The sequence below is a fragment of the Mizuhopecten yessoensis genome, unplaced genomic scaffold, assembly GCF_002113885.1.
Source record: "Mizuhopecten yessoensis strain PY_sf001 unplaced genomic scaffold, ASM211388v2 scaffold6893, whole genome shotgun sequence".
In the NCBI taxonomy this organism is placed as follows: domain Eukaryota; kingdom Metazoa; phylum Mollusca; class Bivalvia; order Pectinida; family Pectinidae; genus Mizuhopecten; species Mizuhopecten yessoensis.
This window is the reverse complement of record NW_018406777.1, coordinates 555,475-570,990: the sequence shown is the minus strand read 5'-3', so window position 1 is coordinate 570,990 and position 15,516 is coordinate 555,475. Positions and strand designations below refer to the sequence as shown.

General features: G+C 39.4%; 1 protein-coding gene across 1 annotated transcript in view; it reads left to right on the top strand.

Moving 5' to 3' along the window:
- The first annotated feature begins 1,685 nt into the window (after nucleotides 1-1,685).
- The window catches only part of LOC110452799 (protein moonraker-like), a 23,457-nt gene continuing 9,626 nt past the window's right edge, over nucleotides 1,686-15,516 (top strand). Inside the window, exons 1-14 of the mRNA XM_021501477.1 lie at nucleotides 1,686-1,739; nucleotides 3,890-4,429; nucleotides 5,148-5,309; nucleotides 5,685-5,896; nucleotides 6,294-6,515; nucleotides 7,402-7,570; nucleotides 7,904-7,957; nucleotides 8,856-9,025; nucleotides 9,435-9,586; nucleotides 10,823-10,981; nucleotides 11,669-11,705; nucleotides 12,000-12,055; nucleotides 14,520-14,613; nucleotides 15,017-15,141. Coding sequence (XP_021357152.1) covers nucleotides 3,892-4,429; nucleotides 5,148-5,309; nucleotides 5,685-5,896; nucleotides 6,294-6,515; nucleotides 7,402-7,570; nucleotides 7,904-7,957; nucleotides 8,856-9,025; nucleotides 9,435-9,586; nucleotides 10,823-10,981; nucleotides 11,669-11,705; nucleotides 12,000-12,055; nucleotides 14,520-14,613; nucleotides 15,017-15,141 — 2,150 coding nt within the window. The 5' untranslated portion in view covers nucleotides 1,686-1,739; nucleotides 3,890-3,891. The remainder of the gene's footprint in view (nucleotides 1,740-3,889; nucleotides 4,430-5,147; nucleotides 5,310-5,684; nucleotides 5,897-6,293; nucleotides 6,516-7,401; nucleotides 7,571-7,903; nucleotides 7,958-8,855; nucleotides 9,026-9,434; nucleotides 9,587-10,822; nucleotides 10,982-11,668; nucleotides 11,706-11,999; nucleotides 12,056-14,519; nucleotides 14,614-15,016; nucleotides 15,142-15,516) is intronic.

The following is a 15,516-nucleotide window of genomic DNA, read 5'->3' as shown; positions in this document are numbered from 1 at the left end:
AACTACTGCTCGCCAAACGCTCGGAAACCCATCGTGATGGCATCAAAGTAACACAGAACGCTGTCCGTTAGAAACTGCTCCAGAATGCACGTATAAATTATGAAGGGAAATCATTAATATGCTATAGCAAAAACATTTTTTGTCGCTCGGAAAAAAATATCGTTTATCCTGAGTCACATACACAATTGTCGATATCATATCTGTGACTGATAGCTGCTGACCGATCATCCACGGACTTAGATCTAATCTAATTCCGTGGTTCATCACATTTTTTTTTTTTTACATTTATCATTATTCAGCATTTAATTCAAATAGTGTATGTACCGTGTGCTTGTTCAATGAATAGAACAGCCATCGCCAGGGGAGGGTCAATTGTATCCAACGTAACAAATAATGACGTCAACAATCGGTCCATGGCATTCAAAGCCTTTATGAATGCCAACTGAATTTGGTAGGGTTATATAGTGGCAATGGCATGCGATGTTAAATATCTAAGTATTGAACTGCTTTCAGTTGGTATTCAGCGCGCTTCGTGTTGGATTTGCCTTTGTCCAGTTGGAATTCATATTGCCTATGAATGCCAACTGAAGGAAGTTCAATGCTTAAATAAACTTTATTTATCTTACAACTTTTATGAAAAAAGTTTTATTGACTTATATTAATCATTATTCTTGTTCCGAATGTTAACGAGCCGAGGATCTTAATGTGGAGGAAACTGGAGTACCCGGAGAAAATTCACGTCGTCGGGCAGACGACCCCTCTGATATCTTTTCACGTCCGATCAGGGAATCGAACCTCGACTGTGTTGGTGAAATGCGAGTGCGCTATCCACAGGTGTATACTACCCATGTGCATATAGTTTCCATGAGCGTTATGCGTATCCTTAATGATAACGATATAAGAGTAAGTTGGGATTTGAATAATCACGTGGATTTAGACAGCATATATCTTGTCCTTTGAGCACATATGTTTGCCTCGAAAACATATATGAAGCATGATACATGTGCTTTGAGGACCTACTTTTTGTGTATGTCAGATCACAGAAGGAAGTCCGTGGTTAGACAAATACATGTACACTTAGCGGTTTTGGTGACATTTTGAACTGTTGAAGCACACAATTAGATTATCTAAGTCCGTGGTTGAAGTTATTTAGCTGTCACTGTTGGGGCTACAGTTAAATATAATGAATGTACCATTAAGATCCGGGATACATACTCTTCTACTGATGATAACTTATTGGATATTTGTAATACAATACGATACCACACTGTACAAAACACGCTTTAATACAATACGATGGTACGTAAGACTTAGAGTATAGTTGTGGAACCTGTTCATTAACCAAAATGTCAAGCAGGCGCTTAACTTAAAAAAAACAACAGAAAAATTCATGGAACTTCCCCTGTTCATAATATATATATAAACATTCTTTCAAATCTTTATTGACTTGTCTTTCTTCGGCTTTGCCTCCCCCCAACAAAAATCATCGTTTGGGTCCTGTTTGTGGTCAAAGGGAAGTAACTCCATGAAATTGATTTAAGCGACGTTATTTTTTTTATCATATCAAGCACGTACACATTTATAACAAAAATTGTAATTAAACATTGAAATATATTTAAATAGATCATTTCACTGCATAATTTTATAAATGTGGTAAGCAGATTATTCTATTTTTAAGTGCGTAAGCATTTTGTACGAAACTGAGGACTCATACATTTTGAAAATTGTCAACAAACACGGTAAGCCGATATAGCTCAAGCCGTGGAAATGAACGACAGTATTTTTAATTAGGTATCATGATTATATTTTGTTATTAATTAATTTCAGTTGATATATATATAGATGCTATGGCAAGCTTTCATTCCGATTCGCCTTAAAAGTGGATTTATCATCAAATACATTTCGATTTTGTTTCAATATTCATGTCTGTACTTGTTCAGTTGTTGGCCCACAAATATATCCTTGCATATCAGTACGTTAGGCAGTGGCGGATCCAGAGACCTATCTGGGGGGGGGGGGGGTTTCCAAATTTCCTGGGGGGGTTTCCATGTGGGGAAAAATTGAGGAAAATGGTGAAAATACATGATTTTTAAAGAAAATTATCAGGCTGGGGGGGTTTCCTGAAGCCCAAAAAACCCCTCTGGATCCGCCACTGTTAGGGTACTACCCATATAATAAGCAACTTATTTTACCATATATAGATATGCTTTAATTAAGCTGCATAACATGTGCATATTCGAATATTTGATTTATTTAAGTGGTATTTAAAATCAAAGTCACAAACAGCGGATAAACAAACTTGAAAAGGTACGAAGGGCCGCTAGATTTGTCACTAACAGACACAGAAACATCTCAAGTGTTAGTGACATGATACGTAATCTAAAATGGAGAGACCTAGTACACAGGAGAACAGATGCCTGCCTTGTCATGTTCTATAAAATATCCTACCAACTAATTGCCATCACAAAAACAGACAGATAAATACAACCTCTTAGACAGTCACGACACACACACACTCACTCTGTTATCAAATTCCATCTTGCAGAACACAAATCCGACAACAATATTTTTGTCCAAGGACTATTAAAACCTGGAACCGCCTATCAATTTATTTAATTATTCAAAAAACAATAAACCTAACACTTCCGCTTGATATAGGAAAGCTGAAACGTATGTGTTCTGGTCACATGCAGGAAGTTCTGTTTTTAAAAAGGATGTGTCTTCTAGATCTACTCCACAGCAATCTTATGTCTAATTGAGCATAACATTATATATATAGAAGTATACATGAGTACATACACATGAATATATACGTCGGGGGGATGTACAATCTGAAGCAGTAGGCCGTTTGTAGACTAATCAAAGCCTAAACGATGGATATAAATTAGGATGTTAAGTAGACATAGCTGTTATCGTAAACAAGATAGATGGAATTGGCAAATAACATTTATTTAACGATTGCCCCCCCTCCCCTCAGGGGAGGCCTGGTGTTATACCTGGTGCTTTATTTATGTCTGTTTGTTCGGTTTAATTCTGTCTTCTTGTATACCCACACTCACTCATTTAATATCAACTAAACAACTAATTGTTAAAAACATTGGATAGTCCCAATATTTGAATATTAATTTAACAACACTCCAAACCCAATTAAAATGTCATGTACTACATACCTATTATATTCAAAACAAAACACAATAACAACCGTTCATAACCATAAAGCCTGGAAGTACCAAGGATACCAAGGGAGGCTATACCAGGGTGGACTGCTACTCGTCCGCCCATGCATTGGTATATACTGACATTCCAGGAGGTCTGGAGTCTCCTCCTCTGTGCCCCACCCCCATAGCTAGTTAAATATCAACTAAACAACTATTAAAAACAAATAAAACGAAAACATGTTAAATAAGTATATCTGCTATAGGAAACAAGATAAATGGATGGAATCGGCCAATAACATCTATTTGGCGGTTGGCCCCACATATTGTAATGATTGTACACTCTCTCCCCCAACCCTTCTACCCTTACTAATAATCACGCTATAGAATAAAATGTCGGAAAGATGAACAGGACCAGGTGAAAGACAAGATAAGGTTTATAAGAAAGAGGATATTGGTAAAGTTCAGTCAGCTTTATTTAAGTAAAGAAAGACAAAGAGCAGATTACATGAATGGACAACAAAAAAACAGCACCTGCATGACTCTAACCACTAACCATTAACACAAAGTCCATCGGATGGGACTATAAATGGTGACCTGTGTGAGAACTGTCCAATCTCGCACGGAAAAGATCCCTCTGAGTTTTTCGAAATAGAGTAGGCACGTAAACGCCGGCACAGAGGATAGCATAAGCTTTATTCCAAACTTTTGATTCAAATCCCTTTTTCTTGCAGACATGGCATTCTATCCTATACAGAATCAACTGCAGTTTAATCTAGATGTTCCAAGTAATGTACAGAACCTTGCCTTCAAATTCCACCGACCAAACCCCATAGTGATTGATAAAGGCGGAGGGCCCCCAGGAGTTGTCTTCCCTGCAGGTCATGCTGGTATTCATGGCCTACCACAAGGGGGCAGTCATGACAATTCAGGGGGGCTTAACTTTTCTTCCATCTCAGAAGACAGAATGTCAATAGCTATGAGGTTGGCCCAGAGGGATATACGCAAGAAAAAGGAAGAAGAACATATGAACAGACAGCTTGGTAAAACCAGAACAAAATCACGCTCTCCATCCCCAAAGACATTTGGAAAAACAAAAGTGATACGGGATCGAGCATCAAGAGATAGGATGCGGCGTCAACCGGTGAAAAACAAATCAAACTTAAAGATTAAAGAACATGACAGGAACCGTAGTCCAAAGAATGTCAAAACACAAACTCCTCCCAGACTGTCTCGGCCTGGAGGAGGGCGAGTGCCTGATCTGTCAATGCCAGGTAATTGTATAAGTATCATTTACAAGGAGTGTGGATTTCTTCTGATAAAACCTGCAATAATAATATCATTGCGGTTAAGATTATATTCTAAAAGTAAAAGTAAGATTAATCTGACTTGGTCGAATCATGTTCCAGTCAATTGCACAATGATTTGTGTTGATTTGTGTCACAATTTTGACATAATACATTGTATTCGATGAAAAAATATAAATCAATTTGTCCAATTGTTGACAGGACTAGTTGTCTGGTATTTAAAAACTTCATAGAATTTCACTTAGCATTGCGAAAACAATGTTCCCTATACCTGGTATGATGAATGTTGTTGAATTATAATATAAATTGTATTAATTCTACAGGCCTAGAGTGTTGTGTTCCCATTCGGAAGCTTTCACTGTTGATCTTTAGCTATAAAGTACCTATCAGTTTTTATTTTATTCAAACAGGGAATTATCATGTTCAGGGCTTTCATTTGACTCTTGATACATGTAGCTAGGTTCAAGTCACCTTTAACCTAAAACATGGAGAATTAAAAAACATAGTTTCCAGGGTTAAATGAAAACCTTGTTGTATAATATGTTTCATAATGTAACCAAATAATCCATAAATTCAATTTAAAACAAGGCAAGGGTAGAGCCAATGCCGTGGTTTTCTTAATGGTGGATTAATTTGATCATTTGCTCCTCGTTTTATGATAAATTCAATTTGATTGTTTTTTCAGTATCTTCACAGTCACCACCATCAAGGGACACAGACTTCAAACTGTACCCTGTGCAACGCACCGCTCCCTCTGCCCAACCAGAGAAGGAAATAGAGAGACTCCAGCATGAGATGGAGGGCTATCTACAACAGATTCAGGTCATAGAGCAGAGGGCTATGAATGGTAATACTTAGTCACCTCTAGTGTGTGTTATACTGGTGGCCGATCATATAGATTCTCATGACTGAAGCAGAATGTTTTATTATAAATATTGAGATATTACAGTCTTAAGTTGTAGACAATAATACTGGTATAAAATTGATGCTGTATTGTCTGTCTGAGGAGATAAGTTTCAATAGGGAGATGTTTGAGCCGTAAGCTACGTGCCATGCCCTGAACTATCATTATGTATCAGTGATGGCTTCATCCCTCTGCTCAGTAATGAAAAGATGTTTTCATCTATGATTCATATTATTCATGATTTATTCAAATTCCTTTTTGATTTACAAATCAATCAATAGAATCGACTGTTGTACCTTCTACTTTTTTCTGCCCCAGATCAAAACACCTCATTTCTACAACCATCCTCTAAACATCGACCAAAGGATGGGTATCTTGAAGTGGACGAGGGAGCACAACGGAAACAAGCACGCATGGAGGAGTTAACTACACGCACTTCACGTCAGCTCTACATGTTACGGCAGCAGGTCCGCGAGATGCAGAATGAGTTCATCCGCCTCGGACCAGAGAAAATTAAACACACAAAGAAGGTGTGATTCACATTTGATTTAACAATAACTGAGTGCGTATGTGAACACTACTAATAGTTACCATAAAGTCTTTGTTGTCTCTATCATGATTTTGATTTCGTGTCTATTGTCTTCAACGTTATGCCCAAATATAATGACATTGTCTCTATTGTCTTCATATGTAAGAAGTATTACAAGGGTTAATTTATGTATAATACAATAGTCCTGTGATATTTTTGTTATTGATCTGATATAAGACATTGCGTGAGATATTTTACTGATTCTCTATCAAGTTTAATTTCTATATTGATTTATTATGGTTAGTTATATATTATCACATGTTAAACCAATATTTATGATATTGTAATCAATATGATAAACCCAGTGTTTGAAAAATGATTTTGCTTTTTCTCTGTAGAGTCGAAGCTCTACACGACTAGCAGCAGCACATCGTGGGGCTGTGCGAGCAATCCAGTCTTTTGTGGCCAACCTACCCCACACAGATTTGAGTGGTGGCCTGCCTGCCACCTACCATGAGCTGGCTCTCCTCATACGTCAGATGACGCTCCTCAGTAACCAGGTGGCCTCTGAAAAGTCTAGTGTCCAAGGCGACCTGCTGAAGATGCTGGACAAGGTGGATGTAAGTGTACATTCCAACCTCTTTACATCAGTGACATTAGGACCATGATCAGCCTTCAAACTCAGTATGTCTGTAAATAATTACATAGAAATCAACAGGGCATTAACTATTTGATATCTTTGAATCGAAATACATGGAAATCAAAAGGGTGTATGATATCTATTAATCAAAATACATTGATATCATGTGCCATGGTATGAAAATGTCCATTAGATAAAAATCAATTCGTTTCTTTGCCACCTCCCTTACTGCCAGCATACATTTCAAGGTTGCCTTATATTTCATTTTTTTGGGGGGTCGCGGTGGCCATGTGGTTAAGGTGTCTGACATTTTGCTACCACTAACCCTCCACCGTTAGGTCGCAGGTTCGAGGCCAATGTTCACGTGGGGCAGTTGCCAGGTACTGACCGTAGATCGTTGTTTTTTCTGCGGGAGCTCTGGCTTTCCTCCACCACCAAAACCTGGCACGTCTTTAAATTACCATAGCTGTTAATAGGACGTTAACACTAAACAAATTACAGAGGATTAAAGAATCAGCTAGCCAATGTTTCACCCCAATTGACTAATACAGAGAGGGGAAAGTATTGGCTAGTCAACAATATCCCCCATTAACAAACACAACGAGGGGGAGGGGGAGCATTAACTAGCTGATTTCTTCCCCCGGGGGAATAAAATAACCGAGGGGAGAAAGAATCAGCTAGCTGTTTCACTTCCCCGGGGAAAAAATCAGCTAGCCTATTTCTTCCCCAGGAAAACTTTCAGACGGGGAAAGAAATTACTTCTACACCGGTATATTTGTTCAAAATGATAAATTGTAATAAAGTTTTGGAATTATTTGAAACAAATATGTACATGTAAAGAATGCATTTTTTGGGTTAAATTTAAGGATTTGAACAAAGCATGGTGCCAGGATTTACCAGAAAAGGAGATATCGAAATCTGTGGTTACCAAGACAAAGGAACCACCTCGGGTTCCGCCCACTTACCAGGATCCCCCACAAAGGGGTCGCCCAGTGCAGAGGAGGACCATAGGGAAGGAAAACAAACCAGTGAAAGGTACTAACCACATGGAACCTCTAGGAGAACAGCTCATATTCATAAAAGTACTCTGAAAATAGATGTTACATACCAAATATCATTTCTGATCCATAAAATGGAAATTATTTCTAGGTGTGAACTCCTGGAAGATTCCACAGCTCTATTGTTCTTTTCGATGCATTGTCCATTTTAGACTCGGCCACTTACAAATGGTCTCTGTCAAAATCTCCAGAATTAACTTTTGATGCAAATAACCATGGACAGAAGTCAATAACCATGGACAGAAGTCAGCAGTGTTACAGTTAAATTTCAAGTCCAGTGAATGATGTCCAATCTGAAATATGTTTTCAGGAATCATCAAGCCATCTGCAGCAGGGTCTAGGAAAATAGAAAAGCCCAGACAAGGTAAGATAAATAGAATCTATCACTCCTGATAGATGTACAAAGAGAAACATCAACCTTAGGCTAAAATGTTTTAAGTTATGCATCAAGCTTTACCAAGTGTTGTACTTAAAATATTTCATCCTGCGGGTTGAAATTTCTGTGTCTTTATCTCACAGGATTGATTGTCAGATAATCTTTCTTTCACACCTACCTACTCTGATAAATACATGTTGTAATGGTGAATACAATGTCCTTTAGCTTAAAGTTGAGCTGTCATTCCCTAGGTAGGTAAAATCAGATATATCTTTTCCCAATAGAGAATGGAAATGTGTTTTTGCCAAGTGTGAGAGAGTTGTTGATTTCTGATCAAAATAGGCACTTTTAAATATTTAAGCATTTCCATGTGTATTTAACAATACAGTAGCATGTCTAAATGAAACCCTGTATAACAGGAAAACCTGTATAAAATGGAACTTCACTTGTTCTTACAGTTAACATTTTTGTGTAATTTTAACATGTGATACTTGTTTAATACAGAAATATTGATTCCAAAACGTTTTACCTGTACACTACTGTAAAACATAAATTGAGGGTAAATTTTAAATTCACTCTTGAACAAAGAGACAAATCAAATGCTAGACAATTTTTTTGTATAGTAAGCAACATTGTAAGGATGCATGGGTTAATTCAATAATNGGGGGGGGGTTATGATTTACAGTATATTACCTCTACTTATGGAAGGAGTATTGGACATGATTTATTTATTGTTATCCCTGAATGGCTTTATTGTCACATCCAATGAAAGCAGTCTTAGCTTGGCACCATTTCCAAAACCTTGCAGACAAACTGAATACTGATGTATATATATTCCTAATGAAACTTGATATGTTGATTTTAAATGTGATAATAAATGTTTTAGCTGCGAAGGATGTGACTCCCGACAGGAAAGCAGCGATGAGAGCGGGTATTGCTGCCCTGGTAGAAGCTGGAGAACTTAAAAGAGGCAGAGCAGGGATGGCTTGGGAGGTGTCTGGACATCAGCCATCACAGGCCCCAGCCAAAAGTCTAATCCTGCCAGCCAAACTACAGGTAAGCACCAGTCATTTCTATAGCATCTAAATCATAGGTCTGGGCAAGAATTGAACTATCTATAAAATTGATGAAATTGTTGTCCACTTAACTGGTTATGCCAAGTAAATGAATAAGGTACATCTATTTGTTTTCAATAATACATCAAGATTAGTCACTAAATTTAATTTCAATTACATTTTATTGACTCTCCATGACTTCCTAGTCTTTACATTAATGCTATGTAATTTGTGTTGGATTTATCTCCCTTTAAACATATTAGCATTCATCTGTATCTTTCAAGTTTGCCCCATATCGACCAAGTATGAATTACCACTTAAAAATGTTAACAAAGTTTGACTACTTATTGAGACAAAAGAAATGTCCACTGTACTGAATCAACACTACTGTAGCTTCACTTGAATTCCAGGAGAAGAGAGCGCGAGCCCAGAGGGCCGTAGTCCAGGGGAACACTGACTGTCACTTCGCAGATCCTACCGTGTCCTCAAACCTCAAGTCTGTAACCCCTCAACATAACCTCATCATGGAACGATCCTTCTCTGCCCCACCCACCCCCTCCGGGTAAGAATCCTTTCTTACCTACAACAACAAGTGTGATGAATATAAGGCGATGGAACTTGTGTAACAATGATTCTAAAATAAATAAATTTATTTTTAAACTACATTTAAAATGTCTGTTTGGGAATGTGATGTATTAATAGATTTATTATTTCCGTGTAGGTGTCTTATGATACCATATTAAAATTATGTACAAATTTTAACAAATGAAAGGATAATAAACTCTTTAATTAAAATTTCTTTGTTTAATGTTTCAATAGTAATTAAAGTCCTAACTACCAAAACTGAAAAGTCTCAATGCACATGTACAGTTACTATTGAAACATTAAAGGGGCTGGTCGGGGAAAAAATGTCATATTTGCTAAAATGGCATACACATGTTTAAAATACCTTCTTATGAAATATACCGATTCAAATTTTGCTGAAATTCACCCCCTAAGAGTAAAAATTATAATTATATTAAAGAAATCCTAATACCGTTATATATAACAACAACATATAGGTAGGAATACTACACTTGCATCATACATGACCTTTGCAAACAATTATTTACGTATAGTATTGCTGTCTTGTCGGCTAGTTGAGTCCGACATGGCACATGACGGCGTGCTATTGTTGTTATCTTCACTGCCTCACTTTCGAAACAACCACGTGACATATATGAATAGATATGCGCTAAATTTACACGGAGCTTCCCCAAGATTTCAGTGGTCAAAACTGGACATTGCAAGCAGAACTCGACCATCATATTGCCGTGGTATAACTTTTGGAAGGCCAGAGAACGCATTTAGACCCATTTATTTTGTTATTTATTTTTTCCCCGACCAGCCCCTTTAAACAAAGAAATTTTAAATAAAGAGTTTATTATCCTTTCATTTGTTAGAATTTGTACATAATTTTAATATGGTATCATAAGACACCTACACGGAAATAATAAATCTATTAATACAGAGTATTATTAGCTTATTAAATGGTTTCGTTTAGTGTATGGTGTAGTGATGAGGTGCTCTTACTTCCCCTTTCACTCCAGAGAAACACTCATATCCAGACTCAAGTCTCAGGATTTAGTGGGAACTGTTGCAGGAAATTCTAATTTGGATCTTTTTTATAAACATTAACATTAACAATACGTTTACACATTAATATTTACCATCATAACTCATGAGTCCAAAACATGACTTTGAATTAAGAGGTGACTCAATTGATCAGTGGTAATAAAATAGGTTTCATTTAACAAAGGAGAATGAGATCTACAAGTCCAGGACAACGACGGGAGCCATGGCGACCGGGAGGCACCGCACGGACCCCCTCCAAAGGGCGTAGGAGGACCCGCTCACAAAGTCCCGCCCTACAACGGTGTCACCTCATCCAGGACATGCTAGATGGTGACTTAGTCAAGTGAGTGACCAGCAGATGGTAACATAGTTGAAATAATGGCCTCAAATGCAATTGCTTATAAATATAAAAGACAGTTTATGAAAAGCTGTAAAAGGCAACCATATGGCCATATAGTCCAGTGTGAGACCACAATATGATGACACACATTTTAGGACCAGATTACAATATAACCAAGTTAGTGATCACAATACAAGCCTGATCTGACTGCAGACCACAGTTAATATCAGTTTGTGTTCTATCAACAAAAATGTTTCAGGCAAATAATTTTGAATATTGATAGGAACCAGGGCACATATTCATGACACCATGTTCTCGTGTTCAAGCAGGAATTCAGCGCTGAAACTGTGTTCCTTTAGAACTCATTGACCACCCCTAATACACAGTCAATGAGTCAATTAAATACATTGAAACTGGTATATGACTTCAAATCTGAACAGTTACTCCAAATCGTTGTAAATCTGTAAATGAAATAGTTATCTTGCGAGTATGGAAGCTGTTAGAATAATGTGACCAGATTGAATGTCACTGCAGTGTCCAGGTTATCGGGACATTCAAGCGTTGTGGCACTATAAAATGTCCCTTACATGGACGTCTTCATGTAATACTATTAGAAATGACCTTGGCTGTTACAAAGACTTAAATCCAACTTAATAACTTATAAATTTATTGTTTATATTACCTTTTTAGAACCCTTTTTCCTGATGACATGGAACAGATTCAAAAGGTTTGTTACATCTTTAGATTTCTAAAACAGTGTAGATTTGGAGATTTCTTCAACGTTGACCTTTGATAATGGTTTTCAGTGGATACCAGACCGTATCTACTGTGTAAACATAACACAGATACAAAAGATACACCTCAGAGAAATATTAATATTTTAATCTAAAGCTCAGCATATTTTGGCTAGCAAAATGTTTGAAAATAGTATTCATATAATCACAGCCATATTTGTTTTGACAAGCAAAAGTTACTATACAGGTTTTTCCTGTAATAAAAAGTACCTGCTTGCATATTTCAGCAGAAGACTCCAGTCAGAGGAAGACAGACATATTCTGCCACTTCACGACGAGAAAGGTAAAATATATCACATGGTATCCGTGGGTCTCTACCAGTGGACTTCACTTGACATTGTTACATGTGTCCCCTCGGTACTGTTTCTGTCCTGTCAGTACATGTAGGGGGTCTCGTCCCCGTCAGTACAGGTAGGGGGTCCTGTCCCAACCAGTACATGTAGGGGGTCTCGTCCCTGTCAGTACAGGTAGGAGGTCCTGTCCCCACCAGTACATGTAGGGGGTCCTGTCCCCATCAGTACATGTAGGGGGTCCTGTCAGTACAGATAGGGGGTCCTGTCCCCATCAGTACATGTAGGGGGTCCCGTCCCCATCAGTACATGTAGGGGGTCTCGTCCCCGTCAGTACAGGTAGGGGGTCCTGTCCCAACCAGTACATGTAGGGGGTCTCGTCCCCGTCAGTACATGTAGGGGGTCCTGTCCGGGGCCCCACCAGTACATGTAGGGGGTCCTGTCCCCACCAGTACATGTAGGGGGTCCTGTCCCCATCAGTACATGTAGGGGGTCCTGTCCCCACCAGTACATGTAGGGGGTCCTGTCCCGATAAGTACATGTAGGGGGTCCCGTCAGTACAGGTAGGGGGTCACGTCAGTCCAGGTAGGGGGTCCCGCCAGTACATGTAGGGGGTCCTGTCCCCCCCAGTACATGTAGGGGGTCCTGTCCCCGTCAGTACATGTAGGGGGTCCTGTCCCGATCAGTACATGTAGGGGGTCCCGTCCCCATCAGTACATGGAGGGGGTCTCGTCCCCGTCAGTACAGGTAGGGGGGCCTGTCCCAACCAGTACATGTAGGGGGTCCCGTCAGGACATGTAGGGGGTCCTGTCAGTACAGGTAGGGGGTCCCGTCAGTCCAGGTATGGGGTCACGTCAGTCCAGGTAGGGGTCCCGTCAGTACATGTAGGGGTCCCGTCAGTACATGTAGGGGGTCCCGTCAGTACAGGTATGGGGTCACGTGAGTACATGTAGGGGTCACGTGAGTACATGTAGGGGGTCTTGTCAGTACATGTAGGGGTCCTGTCAGTACATGTAGGGGGTCCTGTCAGTACATGTAGGGGGTCCCGTCAGTACATGTAGAGGTCCCGTCAGTACATGTAGGGGTCCCGCCAGTACATGTAGGGGTCACGTCAGTACATGTAGGGGTCCCGCCAGTACATGTAGGGGTCCTGTCAGTACATGTAGGGGGTCCTGTCAGTACATGTAGGGGGTCCCGCCAGTACATGTAGAGGTCCCGCCAGTACATGTAGGGGGTCCTGTCAGTACATGTAGGGGTCCTGTCAGTACATGTAGGGGTCCTGTCAGTACATGTAGGGGTCCTGTCAGTACATGTAGGGGTCCTGTCAGTACATGTAGGGGTCCTGTCAGTACATGTAGGGGTCCTGTCAGTACATGTAGGGGTCCTGTCAGTACATGTAGGGGTCCTGTCAGTACATGTAGGGGTCCTGTCAGTACATGTAGGGGTCCTGTCAGTACATGTAGGGGTCCTGTCAGTACATGTAGGGGTCCTGTCAGTACATGTAGGGGTCCTGCCAGTACATGTAGGGGGTCCTGTCAGTACATGTAGGGGTCCTGTCAGTACATGTAGGGGTCCTGTCAGTACATGTAGGGGTCCTGTCAGTACATGTAGGGGTCCTGTCAGTACATGTAGGGGTCCTGTCAGTACATGTAGGGGTCCTGTCAGTACATGTAGGGGTCCTGTCAGTACATGTAGGGGTCCTGTCAGTACATGTAGGGGTCCTGTCAGTACATGTAGGGGTCCTGTCAGTACATGTAGGGGTCCTGTCAGTACATGTAGGGGTCCTGTCAGTACATGTAGGGGTCCTGTCAGTACATGTAGGGGTCCTGTCAGTACATGTAGGGGTCCTGTCAGTACATGTAGGGGGTCCCGTCAGTACATGTAGGGGTCCTGCCAGTACATGTAGGGGTCCTGTCAGTACATGTAGGGGTCCTGTCAGTACATGCAGGGGACACAACTCCCAAATGTCTGACATCAGATCTGTGTTATTGCAAGGAGGCAAGTAAACCAACATACCACCTCCAGCACATGTTACAAACACATATTTTACACACACACACAGACGTATCCTTAAATGACCTGAGCTGTTAAAAGGACACTAGACCAAATCAATTCTGAATGTCTGAATTGATTTTGATTGGTGCTACTATATATAGCTACACCAAAGAAAGTTAGAAGACTAATATTTCTAAGCTATACTGAGGTTAAATTAACTACCTGTTAGCAGTTTTTGTTTTTTATATCTGCCCATCAATCAGGTGATGTTTTAATTAATATTTGTGTTGCAAAGTGAATGCTTGGATAATTATGACCAAACAAAGCAGGGATAAGTGCAATATTTTTTTTGGTCTTTTCATAGTTTGAAATGAAATCTTATTTCATTACCATAACTGCCTTTTCATGGCTCATGACATGTCAATTTTTGTTTGATTTGTATTTCTGTACTATGTTGCACAGGGCTGCCCGGTCACAGAGTCCGTCAGAGAGATTGATTGATAATGCTGAGAAAGCCATTCAGAGGAGACTACAGCCCCTCCTGGCCCAGGCCGAGGTAATTATAGACCTGGATATAATGTCACGTATTCAGGGTTTCACCAAGAGATCTTGATGCTCCACTTTCCAAAGATATTGTCAGCCTATTTTCTGCATTATCTGACAGGAAAGACCTATGTCATAAAGAGTGGAAATATGTAGAGTCTCCTATAAATGCGAAATGTCTGATGGTCAGTAGCCTTTATTGGCCAGCCATGGTTATAAAAAACTTCTTATACAAATACCTTTAATGCCAGTAAAATACATTTTGATTTCATCGTCAGGAGTGTGGGCATATTTCTCTTAATGACACAGTTTCTTGTTGACAAATGATGGCACTATCCACTTGTGGTCAATTTCTACTGAAAAACAAAGCTTGTTTTGACAGTTCTGTTGATAAGATTTGTATTTACTTATTGTAGGAGATAGCTTGTCGTCAGGAGATGATGATGGCTGCGACTGATCCAAACTTTAAACGGGGAATCACAGACGATATCACTAATGTAAGCTTTCCTTCTCCGATGATAATTCTTTGTAAACTTAATGTGTATCACACAATATGTATAGTTACAGCATTAACCTTCAAATAGAAATGTTTGCATAATTATACTTGATGAAATTCAAACTTAAAAAAAATACATCCTTTGGTATATGAAATAAGCTAAGAGGGAATACCTTGTAGTGAGAAATAAAATATGTACCTTCACTTTGTCAATGAAGTAAAACTTAACTTTCGTAAGAGTGTTAGTGTAGTTTGTATGTAGAGATTCTGACAGTTAAGTGACTTGAAATGACTTGTATGTAGAGATTCTGACAGTTAAGTGACTTGAGATGACTTGTATGTAGAGATTCTGACAGTTAAGTGACTTGAGATGACTTGTATGTAGAGATTCTGACAGTTAAGTGACTTGAGATGACTTGT